Source organism: Xyrauchen texanus, chromosome 18 (assembly GCF_025860055.1).
Source record: "Xyrauchen texanus isolate HMW12.3.18 chromosome 18, RBS_HiC_50CHRs, whole genome shotgun sequence".
In the NCBI taxonomy this organism is placed as follows: Eukaryota; Metazoa; Chordata; class Actinopteri; order Cypriniformes; family Catostomidae; genus Xyrauchen; species Xyrauchen texanus.
In genome coordinates this window covers 29,637,114-29,655,899 of record NC_068293.1, presented here as the reverse complement: position 1 = coordinate 29,655,899, position 18,786 = coordinate 29,637,114, and the positions used below count along the sequence as shown (strand labels likewise).

Sequence of the window (18,786 nt, the reverse complement as noted above, 5' to 3'; positions counted from 1 at the left end):
TTCAAACATGTATGACTTTCTTCTGTGGAACATGAAAGGAGATTTAGCCACCGTCACAATTAATTTTCATAGTACGGAGAAAAAAAGTTGCAGTGAAAGTGAATGGTAACTGAGCCTGACTTCCTATCTAACTTATTTTATATTTACAGAAGAAAGAAATATATATGGGGTTGGAACGACATGAGAGTGAGTAAAAGATGACAGACCTATCATTTTTGGGTGTCTATCCCTTTAAGGAGCTTGACCAGCAAGCCTCCTTTGGTCAACCAGCTTGGTTAAACAACATGGCTAACCAGTATAAACCAGCTTAGACCATTATGGAAATTCATGCTGGTCTAAACTGGTCTTTTCAGGGAAGTGACAATGTGTGTTGCATTTGACAATCTAATATGCTTGTTTGTGAGCAGTATGTCTGTCTAGATTTTGGGTAACTGTCTTTCACAGATTGTTGCAGTGTTTTAGTTGTTAGTGAGGTGAGAAACTATTTGCATCCTCTGCTGTGATTTTCCTTCACACTTGAATCTTGAAATAGCTGCCTCTGACCACTTGAGGGCATCTTTGCTGTCTTAAGTATGTATATATACAGGCCTGCCAGGTTCTTTTTTAGGTAGCTATCTCAACATTCTCCCTCTTCACTGCACCAGTTTCCCCATTTTCAGACAAGTAGCACAGCATTCCAGAAACATATGTTAGAACAATACCCAAAACTCACAAACTCTTCAACTGCAGAAAGAACATTTGTTTATAAGTTGTCAGACTGCTCTGACTACAGGAAAATTAACATGAAGTCTGTAACAAGAGCCGATAGATTATGTTCATGATGGTATGGTGATTGCACTCACATGTCAATACATGATATTTGATACAATACAATTATTGATATGATTCAACTAATAGGCTGCAAGTGTCAAAACATTTTGACAAAACAGTTAATGGCTGTCATCAGGAATTGTTTAGCCACATTTTGCAGTTTGAGGCTGTGATTTCTCACCGATATGACTGAGTTAGCCTCTGATGTGTTCTTGACCTCCCTCTTGTGGTTGTATAACAGTATAGCAAACAAAACATTAATCACCACCACCAACAAACATTTCTGACAATGGTAACTTGCACGGCACATATGAATACTTTCAATCATTTTGTGCTTTTTAAATATAAAATATAGTAATATAACTATCATTATTATTATAATAGTTGTTTATTTATATATTTCCCTTTAAGAACCTTTGAACTAAATGTGCCCTTATATCATTGCACATTTTCAGTATTGCTCTCAAAAATGTTTTGTAAGTGTTATGCTGCTTAAAGCTATATATCTATAATGGGCTCAATAAACAGAGAACAGCTGCTGTGGCATGAATCCAGGACATAAACAGCAAAAATTGTTACCAAGTGTTTAAGCTCTCTAATCACATAAACCCTTTTATATAATTTTGTCATTCTCCTGTCAGATAATTTCTCATGAATTGGTCTTGCGTCAGCTCTCACAGATCCCTTTGATTACCTTCACATTCTTTCATTTTGTTTTGCTCTATGTGTGTTCTGGTATTATGGTATAATATATACTTTATATACTGTATGACCACTTCCACCAAAGGAAGATTTCACCAAACAATTAAGGCTGCGTGGCCTCAGAAGGCATAGGGCTTTATATGGTGCACGAGTCATTTTAACTTATTTTATGCTATGTAATTGCTATTTTTGTCCTTTTTGGAGCTTGACAGCCTGTGGTCACCATATGATACCTCAAAAGGTGCAGCTTGTTGAAGAGAGGTGAGCTACTGTTGTAGGTGATCAGTCACAGTAAAAAATATATAAATAATTCAGGCTTAGGTTGGACTATTGATTTGAGCCAGCAAGCAACCACTTAGAAATGCCCTAGTAACCAGAGCAGCCTAGCAACCACACAGTAACATGCTTAAAACATATACAGTAGCAACTTCCTAACAACCACCCACAACTTCTGAACACTGGTGGTGGTGAATTTTACTGTACATGGGCATGTACCACTCATATTTTATAAAAAGAAAAAAACAAAATGATGTATATATATATATATATATATATATATACTTCTTTTGAAATGATATTGGTAATTGAAATGTAAATTTAAAAAACAATTCTATAATAGCCATGGATGATAAAAACAAACCCAAAATATGTGGCATCCTAGAGCTCTGCACAGGTATTCTGTATTCTCTCAGGGGATTGTGAAATAGGAGAGGGTGTCCTCTTTGCTTTCCTCTCAAAACTCACTTCAATTAACCTCACAACCACTCTGGATCCCAGAGCTGCTTCAGATATTCAGTGTTGCATTATGAATGACATTTAAATGTGTGTTTTCATTCTAGAGAGAATCTGTTTGCTGTAAATATATCAGAGAGAGAGAGAGAGAGAGAGAGAGAGAGAGAGAGAGAGAGAGAGATTTATCATAAGCATATATATATATATATATATATATATATATATATATATATATATATATATATATATATATTTATAACTGGATCGCTGATGCAACGGTAAACTGCCAGCAGGAGTTGAAGCCACCGGAAATGTTCAAGCAGCCAACTTTGTATGCCCAAACTTTAATAGAGCATCAATGACCGACAGGTGAAAACACCCATTTCACCGTCTCCGATCTCTAGTGACAATCATTGGCTTGTTATGGATCATATTCTTTGATACTGTATATATGCAGATCACGATGTCAGAGCATTCAACTGCCCCTGTGTTCAGTCTATTAGTGCAGCACAATGATCACCAAAGGAAGCGCCAAAATTGTCCACAAGTTTTAATGCAAGTAGATAAAGCTGCAATATTTGCTTGTTTAGGGTGGCAATACGTCCTTACCCCCGAAAGGGACTTTTAAAAAGTCAGACTTCTAAATTTCCTTAAATACCCAGGATTTGCTTGTTTTCATATTGTAGTGCTTTCTGTAGTCATACATGGAAACATGTCATAAATACATGTTCATTTGTCATTTAAATCTAGCATATCATTTTAATTTTATCCAGCTTTGCTTTCTGTGTTGCGCATGTGATAGAAAGAGAGAGAGAGAGAGAGAGAGAGAGAGAGAGAGAGAGCGCTCTTATTCAAGTGACCGCGAGAACAAAGGCACTTTTTGATGAAAACATAAAACAATTGACTCTGAACAAACACTTCGATGTTCACAATAAATGCGTCTGAAAATGTCTGTTTGTATCTTACCTCAGTTTCAGTAAACTTGTTTACATTCAGCTGATCTGTTCGCTGATGAAGTTTGTTAGAGGTGGATACTGTTTGATATACAGTAGACATACATTAGTCACTCAGGCTTTCAAGAAGCAGGAAAAATTCCAGGCTTTAAATCAGGGGTGGGCAACTATTTTGGTAAAGGGGCCACATCTGGCTTTAAGTAGTGCATGGGGGGGCACATTGTATTCCTTTTGAGATACAATGTTCTGCATTGTTTTGATTTTTGTATTTTTAAGCCCAGAAATATTTGTGTACTAAATTTTCTGAAGTGTATCTGTGACTAATGGGACTATTCTGCAATTGCCTAAAGTATTGTATTGCTCTACAAAGGTAGATACTTTTCTATCAGGCATTAAAAAAACTGAATAAAGGCTGAGCTTCTAAATTTCTTTTACCATATCTACTTCCCTGTTAATTTATTATTCAATTTATCGATCTCTACATCAGTGGTCTGTTTTAAAATATATATATGTTTTTAATTTATAGAACTTTTAATGTTTGTCGCAAAGCAGGTGAGTTTACTTGTATTCTTCCTAAAACATTACCCGTTTACATGCTAAAAGGGTCATGATGTGGGTCTCCTCGATGGTTTGACTTACAGCACACAACTGAATAACACAGGCTGCATGACTATGATAAATGATTACTGAAAGAGTTAGATTAACATACAGGTGTGAAGGGACTGCAACATTTCTAAATTGCGCAAATAAAAAATACCTATACATATTTGTCTCTGGCTTGCTTTTGCTCGCATGTCAATGATGCAGAGATCTACTTTTATATTTAATTTAATCACTGAGAAGGTTTACCTGCAAAGTAGCACCAAACATCACAAGCAGCCTCAAGAATGTACAGAGTAGCCATATAACACTTTTCCTTGAGCAGAATATTGCACTACAGATCGCTAAATTTGTTCAAAGGGGAAAGCGAGAGATAGAAAAAGCGAAACGCTTGTAGTAAAACGCTTGTGGAGACGCACGCATTAGGTCCCAATGCAAGTTAACTGAAATATCCAATGAAAAAAAAAAACGCTTTTACGATAAATGAGCTTTGGGCCACATTAAACCATGTTGAGTGCCTGATCGGGCCTTATATTGCCCATGTCTGCTTTAAATAAATAAATAATGACGTGTAGGACGTCTGCATTGTAAGGATGTATATGCCGATTTCAGATATAAAATCAGTGAATGAATGACTAATGTTTACCCGACGAAACATTGGGACATTGGTATGTTTGGGCATAGCAATATGGCGGCACAGTGGCTTCACTGAAATGACGTCATGAGCAATCCAGTTCTATATATATATCAGTGGGTACTACTCAAAATGTGTATACAACCAGTGTGTTGAGTGGTGTGGCCGAGGTTATCACACACACTGCTAGAGATACGAATTGTGGAAGTGTTGACTGAAGCCAGTCATATACAGTACAAAGGAGTGTATGTGCACAACTAATTTAGTTCACACCTGTGCTATAGGATCACTTAGAGTATTATGCACATCTCTACCTGCTGCTGGCCAGACGCTGGACACTGCTAATCTCTTTTCCTGGATGATAAGTGAGAGTCAGGCCTGCTCTTTGTCACTGTGTTCTTTGCAGCTGACCTTCCCTCAGCTTTGCAGCTGGTCAGCAGTTTTTCAAGTCTCTGCAAGACTCAAGGTTCCTCTGCATTCTGCAGGGTAATACATCAAAAGTAGAAACTCCCTACTATGTTTGGGTCAAGATGAACAGTGACTTGAATACAATTGTAGTTTATTGCATAGGTGGTTTTACATAAACTTATAAGGACAAATAGTGTGGAACAGAAGTGAGAAACTCAGGGAAACAGTGTATGTGATTCACATGTGACATGTAAAGTGTGTAGCCTATCTGTCTTGTTGACAGATTAGTGAGCATATGTTAGAATCACTGTTTGTATTTAGATTACAGAATGCTTTGGCCATCCCAGTTTTGTGATGCCTGTTGAATCAAAGGAATAGTTCATGCAAACATAAAAATAATTTACTTACCTTCATGTCACTCCAAACCTGTATGACTTACTTTTTCTGTGGAGCACAAAATGAGATATTTCGAAGAATGTTACGTTTACTTAACAGGAGAATTTCTGTTAGGCTCTACAGATCAGTTTTCATGTGATATATAGGTCTGCAACAAAGGTACAGTTTCCTATTGATCTGTGGTTGTGCTAAATTTGATTGCATTTGACTTGGGCATTAAATTAGAACGGCAATTGAATTTTGGTTGTATTAATTTTTAAACAGGTCCTAGGTCAACCGAAAGGATTACTGATCTGATAAGTTGTGCATGTGTGTGTGTGTGTGTTTTCGTCAATTTGGCACTCCTCTGCATAGCAATAGGGGCACATTGATAAATGGATCAAGACTGGTTAAAGGTTGATCCAGTCTGTTTCATCATTAGCGATTCATAAACTTTCCTTATAACAGCCAGAAAAATCATCACAACTACCCTATGTTTCAAAATACTGTAGCTGACAAAGACAAGTGGAAATAACTAAAAGACACAAATGTTGTTAACGTGTGAATACATTATGTTCTCCATTTGTTTGTCAAAACACTGATTTTCAACAAAGAGAACAAATCCTTGGGAGAAAGCTAGGGGGTGGGGAAGTCATGAACTGAACGAATGCTAGTGAAAGTTTATCAACAGGGATTTTCCATGTAACTGCTGTAACAATCAGTCCTGGGAAAAAGGTTGGTGTAGATTGGGATGGCATTAGTTTAAGCAGCTTTCTTGGTATTAGCATTCAATGGAAGTACCTAATAGAAATCCCACTTATCTCATGAATTGTTTGGGACAGTGATGTGTTGTCAGGGCCATTGCTAGTGAAATGATAAGCCATAAGAAATGAAAGCAATGTAGAACAGAGATGAAAGATCAAATGAAATACTGAAAAACAGAAATAAAGAACCTAATCAAATAAACATATCACATAACATAAAAAATAAAAAAATTAAATAAAGGAATTTTCCGGGTTCAGTACAAGTCAAGCTCAGTCAACATCATTTGTGGCATAATGTTGATTACCACAAAAAATAATTTAGACTTATACCTCCTTTTCTTTAAAATAAGTAAAAATCAGTTACAATGAGGCACTTACAATGGAAGTAAATGGGGCCAATTTTTGGAGGATTAAAAGGCAGAACTATGAAGCTTATAATTTTATAAAAGCACTTACTGTAATTCTAACTGTTTATTATTTGAGTTGTAAAGTTGTTAAAATCATAATTTTTACAAACATTTTTGGGTTTTAGTGTTTACGACGTTACGTCTTCATTGCAACAACGTTTCAAAGGGGCCATGAAGTGAGAAATACAAATTTCCTTTATCTTTTGACATATGAGGTCATAGTACTATAAAAACATAAGTTTCTGTAAGTTTCAGAACTCAAAACGTATTTGTTAGTCCCAAAAAAAAGGCTTTATTGAAACCAATATTCCTAAACGACTTGTTTTCTACTCCCTCATCTGTATTACGTAATAGAGATGAATACATCAGCACAAGTCTGCCTCTGCATAAACAGTTCAACGCCTACTTCTTCATCATCGCCTCTTTTACCTGCCCACAAGTTCACGGTTAGAGCGATGATGAGATGAGAGTCCGCATGATAGGGAGAAACACAAGGATTATTGGAGCAACAAGAGGTTCGAGATGCCTGCAAAGTTTCCAAAATGCTGTGCAGTGCCAGGTTGTGGAAAAATAGACTCCTTGCATTTGATTCCTAATGATCCTAACATTAGTATTAGTATTATTATTTTTAATGAAGTCCCGGATTGCGTCAGTAAGACAGTGTTTGTTTGTTTGCTTAATTTTTACTGTGGATTATTTTTCAAACATGACACAGTTCGACGCAGTCTTTGCAGAGACTTAAATTTAAAGTTGATGCAGTGCCAACTATATTGGGCCCAACCGTAATGTTGCAACAGACAAGTGTGAGGATGCACATTAATTGTATTGCTTCATATGTTACAGACTGTTAGATATGAACTGAGTTTTTGAAACTTTTCACCAACATTTCCAAGCTTAATATTACAATTATTCATGAGAAACTATTGGTTAGATTTATGTTGTTTACTTTTCTTATGATTTGATTCTAGTGATTTCAGTCAAACATGCTTCGTGTATCTTGTCGCAGATAGCTTTCAATAATAATAGCCCGTAGCATGTTCTCATTGTTTACATGAATATTGCTTTCAGAGTGCCACGGATGCACCTATGGAGTATTGATTAATTGTAATGAACAACGTATGCATTTGTCACTACACTGAATATATGATGAACAATGCATATATGAAGAACGACAGTGCGACAAACACAGTTAAGTTTTATCCTGTATACATTTACATGTTGCACCGTAAGTATATCCTCTGACAGTTATAAATGTGCTAGCATCAAGTATTTAAACTTTAGTTGGCACTGTCATGTGTTACAAAGCATTTACAAACAATACAAATAATACAAACCAGGTTCAAACTTGGGTCGTCCTCACATTCGAGCCACCACACAATGAATCAGCGCATGTCCACCATCTACCAGACTGTGCTCTTGACTTTATCTTTATGAGAGATAACAGGATACAGTCATAGGCACACAATTGTTAGCTATAGTTTGGCGCTGCGTGATATGACTGCATCTACAGTATCTTCCTTCAGCTTTCATACCTATTCAGTTGTGCTCTTTCCCACTTTATCCGGATCACATTTGCCATGGTATGTGTGCAGGTATCCTGCAGGTCTTTGCAAGGATTTGGGTGGGTGTGTTCTCATTTGATGCTTTTTGGTTTGGTTTAAGTTTCGGTCCACTGAGAACATTATAGTGGAGGACTGATACCCGTCTTCTTCTCTTTCAGTGTATTCACACTTTCTTTCCCTCTTTCTGTGGGTCTGTTCTTATGCACAACTACCAATGCAAATGGTTGGTAGGCTACGATTTACACTTGGGTTCCAGTTGAGATGATAGCATTTGATGTACAGTGAGCATGATGGGAAAAGGGTAATTCAATACAAAAGTGATAGTATCAGCTAACGGCTACTCTAGTCAAGCAATTAAGGAGCATGCAGTGAATGGGGACTTTGCTCGGATGTTCACCTTTATTCCCAAAAATAAGCACATTTTTGATAGCATAAAGGTCTTCGTCTTTATACTAGAACTTTAGATTGAACTAAACTGACAAGAACATAATTATCATTCCAGGGGTTTCACAAGGCTATATTCTGTGTGTGTGCTCTGAGGTCCCTTGGGCTTCCGCAGGGAGATTACTTAGCAGAGTTGTTACCAGTTCTCTCACACAGACCTGAAAAACAGGGCTTTCCAGAAGGAGGATCAACTCATTAAAATTCAGTCTCTGTCCAGGGTTTCTCGGATGAGCATTTTGTTCTGCTGCTGACAAGACACTTCTGAATTTTGCACACATAAAATGGGATCATCAGACAGGCAAAGAAGTGAGCAGAATTGTTAATGATTTTTGGAGGAACAACTCTGTCTTTCTGTCTATATTCGTCTCTTTTGGGTGCATCCCTACATTTCCCACCCTCCCTGGTGGGAGTAATGGTGTGTGATACGACATACTCTTCTGTCATTTAGAGCTACACTCAACATGCAATCACTGTCCAGGGGTTAGCAATGAGCAGTGCTCTCCTAAGTACAATATAAAACACATGGCATTGGAGACTAAAAATCAATGACATTTTCAATACCAAAAAGTTTTGGTATGAAACGTTTTATCACTCTCATGTTTTTCTTACATTTATACTCTGTGAGTGTAATTTGGTGCTCAGTACACTACATCTAAGATAGAAAGAAGATTGAAATGTTTTCTTGTCTCAGGGAAGAGATCAAGCTCATTATATTATATTAGGAAACGTTTACCATTCTCACCTCTTTAATGAGATCTGTTGTTGATATTTAAATGTCAGGTTTAATGGCAAAACCCTCAAGCGCAAACAGGCATGTATTGATTTGCTGGATGGTCCGTGTACCTTCAGATCATTCGTATTCGAATTGTTTTTCTTCAAAATTAAATAACCAACAACCGCTCATTTATCAAATTTCCTGTTATCTCTCTTTATCACATCACAACAATTTACGTTGTATCCACTTGTTTTTCAATTTAAAAATAAATAGACAAAAACAAAAAAAACATGCATATAAACCGAGTTTATAACTTGAAAATATGTTTTGCACATGTGGGCGGGCCTGACACCCCTATTTCTATTGATTGGTCAATACGCACCGTCATCTGTTCTTCCTTTACCCTGTCCATAGAATAAGAGTTCCCCAGAGTTAAAGTTTGTCGATGGATTCTAATCATTTCAATGAAGAACATTAATATTTCTTGACTGCTGCATGTTTCTTGCAATCTCATCAAGCAATGGACACCTGGATACGACAACCACTGAATGCACAAACTCACGTTTGTCACCGTGGAATGGGCTGCCAATGCTTATTTTTTATCTCAAAAGGAAACATTTTTCCTTTTCAGAATTATGAATTGGGATGCTGTGCACAGACCTAACTGTAACTAAATAGACTTTGTTATCTGGTCATTATTGTTGCTGTTATTATTATTAATGATAATTAAAACCAGCCAATAATTTCAGGGGAAACATAAGGGAAAACATATATGTTTATTGGATGTGAATAAGCCTTGCAGGACATCATCATGGTTTTGAGGAGTGAGTATACAAAATCTTAGGACATTTAGGATTTTTTTTTTAGGGTAAGGGCTAAAAATGATTGTGTATTATTATTTATTTTATTCTCTTATTTTTTTCCATTCATTTGTAGTAACAGCTTTTGCTTTCCAGTAATTATTTGGCAAGTGTTATTTTTATTGTCGGGGTGCAAACTGCACGCAGTTCTTCACTTACGGCATGCTCGCCATTCCATTGAATTCATGAAATAAACTGCAGCCAAATACCCCCTGTTCCTGATTTGCTTTGGCTAACTTTCAGTTGCATTTTTCTTGGTTTATAAAAAAATGAAAATAATACGATTTGAATTTTGAACCCAAAAACGTCCCCTCGCTCTCAAAGCATGAATCCCTATAATTAATTTATTGATCATGTGAGTAATTGTTCATCTGTTTTAAACTTTTTTTTTATTAAAAAGTTCAATTTAGTACACCAAAAGTGTATTAAAAGTGTAGCCTAGTTCATCCAAACTGAATCACGTTGCTGGTAGGCCTACATCAAACCAAAAATACAAGGCACTCACTTGGGGTATAGGCCTTAAAAAGGCCAGCTAGTAAAATGAGGCAATAATATAAAAAACTAATGCAAATTTTTAATCGAATTAATTACATGGTGTCCCGATTAATTAATCGCTATTAATCGCATATACAAATATTTGCTGAGAAAGCCCCTCATAAAACAATAATTCAATATATAATGATGAAATAATTATACATAGTTATCTTTAAATATAAAAATAAAATATATAAATATATATATATATATAATAAAATATTCAGATAATTAAAATGCATTACATTCTTGTAGCAGAAGAGTTAATCATTGATAAGATAATACAAAAAGTGGCTTTAGAATACAATGTATTGTTTACTACCATATTATTGATTATAAGTCAATCATTGGCACACAGTTCACAGCAATCCATTTCACAAGTCAATTTGTCAATGAGTTCGAGATTTATTATGAGGGCTTGTTTAAGGACCCGTCAATGTACACCTACGTCAGACAGATGCTTGTGTATTGTCTTGGGTGCGCTGCGTCATAAACATAAAATATTTAGGTCACTGTGTCAAGTTAAATGTAGTTTAATTCTTAGAACACATCTTGAGATGTCTTAGTTCGGATTTGCGCTCCATCAACTGTTTTGAAAGCAAGAACGTAACGCATGTGTAAAGAGATCAATGGAAAGGAGGAGGCGAGAACCGGCTTTTCAATATAAATAATAGTTTAATTTCAAACTAAAACAGAAGACACAAACACACACATGAAGGACATGTCCGTTAACGATCTCTCTCTCCCACACGATCCTCTGCAGTCAACCTTTATCCCTCTCGAAGGCTTGATTAGCCTAATATGGGACCGGGTGTGTAGGATCATGACCCGGCCCCGCCCTCCGCCCTGCCACAGCATGTTTGTGTTGTGCTGCCTGCTGAACGAATGTTTTGTTCACTGTATAAACTGCGCATTGCCCATACAGCTATAGTTTCACTTACTGCCCCCTGGAGTAAACAGGTGGTACTACAAGCTTGCATTTCTCAGGAATCTTCTTTATTATGGTCCGGGGGCATTGCGATTAATTGCGTAATTATAATTTTTTTAATCGCACAGAATTAACGCGTTAAATCAACAGCCCTAAAAAAAAATCGTAATCAAATTGTGGCTTGAAGAGTCTTAATTATGTACAAAAATTATTTTACTTTATTCCCATTAAGTTTTAAATGCATTCGTTGTCAATAAAATATAATATATTATTGTGTAATGGTTGAACGCATATAGTGAAGGAAAAATCTTGTCTTTATGCAGGTCGTATAGTCAAGATGTTAAGGAGATACATACAATTAAATAATAGATAAGGGTGTCATTTTATTCAATCAGTTCATGGTTAGTTGTTGTATCCTAAAAATAAATGAAAACAATGTTTAGACATTAAAAATTTAAGGTTCATTCTGTTTTGTTTAGCAAAAATAAGGACACAAATTTACTCCCCATATAGATATGTCCGGCAAAATAAAGTCCTTTCTTGCTGTAGTCATGGCAACCTGCACACATGAAACCACAACACGAGGCACGATATTGACTGTAAAAAAATAAATATATTTTAGGATATGCGATAAATTTGTGGTGTTTTAGTGCTTGTAACGTCCTGCATGAAAAGGCTTTTATTCTGAATAAAAGGAATGAGGAAGAGCAGATGACATTGCAGATTGACCAATCAGTAGAAATGGGCATGTCACGTCCATCCACCTGTGCAAATCAAGTCGTATGTAAACTTATTTTATGCACTTGAATGAAAAAATTAGAAATCGAGCTGAATTCTTGTTTTTATATTACTTAAATGAAATGAAAAAACTGAAAAATAATCATTTTTTTAAACAATTTATTTTTTAATAAAATAAAAAAGAGAAACAATTATGGGAAAACCAATCATGAAAGAAAACTACAAAGGACTACAAAACAGGAATCATGAACAGGGAAGTCCAAACACAAAAACAAGGGATACGTGACAGATGGCGGAACCATGGGAGGCTCGAGGAGCGAAGCTGTGGGAGGTGGATCTGTGGGAGACTCTATGGGTGGAGCCGTGGGAGGCGGAGCTGTGGGAGGCTCAAGGCTAAGAATCCTGGATGACTGGTAAACAACCTCTGTGGTAGCGACTGGCAGCGACTGGGGAATGACCTCCATGGTTGTGGGCACTGGCAGTGAATGGGGAACGACCTCCGTGGTTGTGGGCACTGGCAGCGACTGGGGAGAATGTGTTCTTTTCCTTTTCTGGACAGCTGGGAGCGTAGTCACAAGAGTGGATGAGGCCACAGGCATAGTTGCTGGCTCGTTGGCCGTGGCAGGCGTGGGCACTAGCTCGTTGGCCGTGGCAGGCGTGGGCGCTGGCTCATTGGCCGTTGCAGTCTTGGAGCAAGGATCCGTGGAAAGCTTGGAGCAAGGAGCCGTCGAAGAGGGCATTTATTTGCTGCACTCCCTGCTCTGTCCATGCATGGCTGTTACGAGGCAAGGAATGAAGATCTAAACACTGCTTTTAATTAAACAAAATATGAACAAGGTAACTCAGAACAAAAGGAAACAAAACACAGGGAACCAGCCACCGAACATGACACATGTGAAGACTGACAAAGAAACCAGGGGATACAAGGGCTTAAATACACAAGGGTAAACAAGGGAATGAGGAACACCAAGGGAAACCATCAGGGGAAAACCAGTCATGAAAGAAAACTACAAAGGACTACAAAACTAACAGGAAACAGGAATGGGGAACTAAACAAGGATTTCAAAATAAAAGTCTAAGCACAAAAACAGGGAATACGTGACAGATGGTAGAGCCATGGGAGGCTCAAGGGGCAAAGCCATGGGAGGCTCGAGGGGCGGAGCCATGGGAGGCTCGAGGGGTGGAGCCATGGGAGGCTTGAGGGGCAGAGCTGTGGAAGGCGGAGCCGTGGGAGGCTCAAGGGGCGGAGCCGTGGAAGGTGGAGCCATGGGAGGCTCGAGGCCAAGAGTCCTGGATGATTGGGAAATTACCTGCGTGGTCGTGAGTACGGGCAGAGACTTGGGAAAGACCTTTGTGGTCGTGAACACTGGCAGAGACTTGGGAACGACCTCCGTGGTCGTGAACATGGGCAGTGACTGGGGAACGACCTCCGTGGTCGTGGGAACTGGCAGCGACTGAGGAATGGCCTCCATGCTCATGGGCACTGGCAGCAACTGGGGAGAATATGTTTTTTTCCTTTTCTGGACAGCAGAAAATTGTGTAACAGTTCGATTTAAGCAAATAAAGCACAAAATCTCCTGTTTCTCCCCTCAACCCCTCAGTGCGTATGATGTTAACTCTAGTTTATAACTGCTGTCATTACAACAGCTAATAAAAACCAGACAGCCCTAAAGCCTTCCAATTTTTCAACTGGCTTGTTTCCATTTTGTTATTTGGTGTCTGTGTCTACTGTGTCATTTCTTGAAGTAATATGTTGTTCTGCTGTCATCACTAGGCTTTGGTACATTTTTAGTTTTTATTCACTGGCAGTCTCATTCGCCCCTCTTTACCAAAAATGTGTTAATTGGTTAAGTTTTTTCTTGTTCTCCTTGATTTGAATGGTAATGTATCTAATGGCATTAACTAGATCAAGTTTCTTTTAGCTTGTCAGCTAATGTTAAAAAAAACACCAAGTGAAAGATGTCGTGGAATATCGCGATGAATCTCTCTAAGTTGTAAGAAAACTCTCGGAGTCTTGAGTTCCAGATGCCAAAGTTGTAGTTTATTGAACACCAACAAACATGAGACCGGCCAGCTGTCCGTTCTGACTCATTTTTCTAAGTTCTCAGTTATATACCTTTTTGTTATCTTGTTACCCACTGTCTCTGACCCATGAGGTCACTGTCTTGTCTCTTTCCCACCAATATGATCTTCGTTCTTTGTTAATTAAATATTGGTGGGAGATCCCTCGTCTATCTATTAAAAAGAAAAGAAACATATATCTTTGGTAGCCTCTCATAACTTGACCTCATGTTACAGTTCATGGACAGAGTACATCAACTCCTAGAAACATCTGCGTAAACAGCCATGTCTCCATCAAATACTTTTTATCTTTTTCCTGCATTTTCAGCACATTCCCTCAATGGGCAGCCTTGTTTGTTCATACACATTATTATTTGAAAGAGAACACCAGCTGCAAAATTATAATACATTTAGCTTATTAAAACAAGACACCATTCATATAATAACTGATTAAAAGTATCTTTGAAAAGATACATGCCAGCACACCAAGGACTCTCATCAGTGTACTATTGATTAACAGAAACACTTTTTGTTTTTGAAGAAATACACTTGTTTTTCAAGGTTATATACCATTCTTTGTGTTCTCTGCAGTATCAACACTTTTAGTAACCTCATATGCTCTCTCCTGGCTCACACAAAAGCCTGGAAACTCATATAAGTATTTTGATATATAAAAACATACTAGAATATTGAAAATATACTATAAAGACAGAGTGGGAGCCTGGAGTAGATTCACTCATTGAGTAGTTTCATTTATGTTGCAGTTTATTAGTACTACATCAAAAGTAGTTTTCCGGATATACACGTCTTTATTCTTATCTTTCAGCTATCTGTTTGCTGGCACATCCACATTAGGTAAATGTGTACATAATGAAAATATTTCATTTCAGCTCAGAGTTGTTAAAAATTATTAGTGAGTGTAACATTCTTTACAAGAATTTTCCTCTGAAACCACAGAGGAGGTTTTCTTAGCCCGCTAAACAACAGTTGTTTAGGGCAGACAGTCTTACTAATAGTGTTATCTGTGAATAAAGACTCTACTGTATATGGGGCCGTGCTAGTGATAGTAAGGTGGCGAAATGCGCTGTTACTTCTGCTGAATGTGTAATGGATTTGCTATGGAGTCTCATACGTTCAGAAGGAAAATGCATGTAGATACCTATAGGTACCTATTCTCATATCCATGACATTTGTATATTGTATTAATCATTTGTGTGTGCTTGTTCATTCTGAGTAGACTGATGAATTTAAATCATGTTCGCAGTTTGGCCTATCTTGCCATGGGTTTTTGCAGTGTAATCTATTTAACATTTGAATGCTTCAATTTATTTTGTGTAAATACGTCTAGTTTTTAACATACAGATACTTGGCAAGATGAAATTGGAGAGGAAAAGGTCCAATTCTATTTTAATTTCTGTAACAAGACTCAGCTATTAGGAACTCGAAGTGCACTTCAGGCATAGGCTAATGTTTTTTGTAGTTTGTTCTGTGGGCTAATTGATTACTGTCTTAGTGGCTGAGAAACCTCATGTTCTTTTTATGTGCACAAAAGCATGTTGTCTGGGACTTTAATGCATCTATTTACTTTTTTACTGACACCTTTAACTTTTGCAATGATTAATTTTGTGTACTAAATAAATATTCCCTATCAGTTGTAATACCTTCTTTAACTTTAAGAAGTCATTACCACAAATTACTGCATTAAATCATTTGTAAATGTACATATGGAAATAAGAAATTGCATGACTTGAGTATAATATTTTTTAATTATATTAACATATGAATGTCCATATACCTTATATGTCCAGTACTAGTGTGTTATGCATTTAGTGTTTGTTTCAGAATTATTAATGAAAGGCATGAAGTGTTCCTTAGTTATCTCACCCTTGTGTGTGTGTTATTGTAAATGGAGTCATAGTTAAGCTGACAGTGTCCGCTGCTGGTGGCTGGGCAAACTGCAGTGGCTTCATTATTGGCAATAATGCAGCAGTTAGTATAAGCTTGCAGTATTTTAGCAATCTGGTATCCTATCCTCATATGATTTACACATGTTTGCTACAAGGTCAGTTTTTCCATTTTCATTCAACAGGACATTAGTCAAACTAGTGGTCAATATATTTAATGTATATATCATTAGATCTAATTGCATGTTTCACTGTATTTTTTTTACTCCATATTCTGCTCAAATAGTGACAGGTCTGGAAATGCAATGCCAACGCCCCAGTGCCAATTATTTTTTTGAGGAAAATAACCACTACCAGCACGGGATAAAAGACTGAATATTTAATTGCAGCGACAAACAGCAGATGGCCCTCTTGAGTTTTCCCTCTTTTTTCATTCCTCGTCTGTGATTGTGTTTCTCTGGTGATATTAATCTAAATTAGAAAATACTCTGTGTTATTATGGGGGCATGATATTAAATTGGCACCCTAGTCCTTATCGCTACACTCATTACCATATTATTAAAGAGACAGGCCACAGATAAGTGTATTCCTGTAGCAGAAACACAGGAACTCATCCATACAATGCATTACATAGGTGTACGCACAAAGCACTGGGGGTCTCAATAGCACCTCAGAGGTGTGATGGAGGTCCTGGTTCGTTGTTAAGTCGTGGGGTGGGGTTCTGTGGTGTTGAATTACATTTTTCAGTCTGGAATGAAATAAACACGAGAAAACATTTTATTTATTTTTCGGCATAATTAAGGTTTTCGATGATAGTTCGTTATACACACAAATCAGTCGCGTGATAACATTTGAATCTTATTATCGAATCCTTAGAGGACTCGGATCGATTCATCCGTTGAGATGTATGCATATAAAGACATCGTCTGGGATTAAGCGAAGGGTGGGTTTCTGTCGTCTTTCAAGCGATGGCACAGGCAAAGGAGGAGTTTGTCGTTAAGACTTGTTGATGAGCTATGTGGCTGGCTGAGGCGGGAGGCGCGTGGTCGTTAAGACTTGTTGATGCCGTTGATGTATGAGGCTGAGGCGGGAAGCGCGTGCGGCTCACTCGCGCCAAACGGTTGACGCCAAGAGAGGTCGAACTGGAGAATAGAGATGAACGTTTCTTGAATGCGTTTTCCCCTTTTCTTTCCTAGCTTTTTTTTTTTATAGCACTTATGTTGCCTATTTTTAATCTCCCGCTTCAGGCGAAGTGTTTTTTTTTATTTATTTTTTTAGTCCGTTTATTTGTTCGTTCCTGTTATACCGGGTAGACTTACCGGAGCCGGTCAGTGTTACATGCTGATTTTTATAAAAAAAATGTTTTTGTATTGAATATCCATCCTACTTAGAACATGACTGAATGGGGAGTGATCGCCTGAGGAGACATCTTAAGAAGTATCAACAAAAACACCATCAATGAAACTTGCCTCAACTCACCGTCGTTGCGCCGTCTGTTTTTTCCCCGCTTGAACTCTGCATTGAATTCTCAAGATGAGCGATTATTTGAACAGACCCGGCGTGGATATTTGCCTAACTTGGTGAATATGTGAGACATATGAATATGTGTAGTCGCAGGGCTCCACCTGGGAGAAGAAGGTGGTCGCGTTTCTCCGCTTGACAGCTCAGAAGCGTGAAACGCTTTTGTTTGTTCAGACTCCGGGAGTGGACGTCGCTATCTAGGGTGCTGAATTTCACAAGGACCGGGTCTAAATGAAGGGAAAGTGACGGATCCTAGATACCCTCAAGCGTGGATGAAAGCCAGAATAAATTTTCATACCATCTTCAAGGCAACTCATTTGATCTGCATTTGCCAAAAATCATTGTCTGGAATGGCAAGTAACCCGTTTTGTTGGAAATTGGACAACATGTGAAATACTTCACCGTTGTATTCATTATGCTAATTCGGTGTATTATATCACCATCCGGTATATGTGGATATCTTTGATTATTATCCGTTCAAATCTAAGGGAAGAGCAGACAAACAGTAGCAAAAATGGGACAATAATTGAGACAGATCGGACGGTTTGTTGTTGTTGTCTGTGCTTTGTGTGTAAGGAGTTCAACAGCCCTGTTTTTGAAACATGGCAGCGGCGATTGCCAGCGGTTTGATCCGCCAGAAGAGACAGGCACGGGAGCAGCACATAGACCGACCATCCACTAACAGAAGGAGAAAAAGCCCCAATAAAAATAAAGGGCTATGCAACGGGAACCTGGTCGACATCTTCTCTAAAGTGCGAATCTTCGGCCTCAGGAAACGCAGACTACGACGACAAGGTGTGAGAAGTTCCGTAAGGCAAACAATATAATTGTGTACATAAGAAATCTATGCAGGTGCATACGGTGTTTCATTTCTTCAGACTAGACACGCCCACATTTCAATTTCACGTTCATGTTTCATACTACCTACGGCATTGCATTTCTGTTTAGTATGTCAATAATAGCCTCTATGGTTTATATGTATTTGTTTACTGATTTCTTTGAGATTCAGCTTGACTGATATTGTTCACACGAGTTTTTCCATCATTCTGCAAACCTGTCACAATTTATGGCACAAGTGGTTGATTCAGTAATAAGAACATGTTATTCAACTAAAATCTATCTACGTCATACTGT

At 37.8% G+C, this 18,786-nt stretch overlaps 1 protein-coding gene across 2 annotated transcripts in view; it reads left to right on the top strand.

Moving 5' to 3' along the window:
- The window catches only part of LOC127658598 (fibroblast growth factor 14), a 185,674-nt gene that overhangs the window by 79,125 nt on the left and 87,763 nt on the right, over positions 1 to 18,786 (top strand). Inside the window, exon 1 of one of the 2 annotated variants that reach the window (XM_052147974.1) lies at positions 17,382 to 18,447. The exons of the other annotated variant lie outside the window; for it this stretch is intronic. Within the exon in view, the coding sequence (XP_052003934.1) occupies positions 18,255 to 18,447 (193 nt within the window). The 5' untranslated portion in view covers positions 17,382 to 18,254. Of the gene's footprint in view, positions 1 to 17,381; positions 18,448 to 18,786 lie in introns of those variants that run through there. 2 annotated transcript variants of the gene reach the window in all.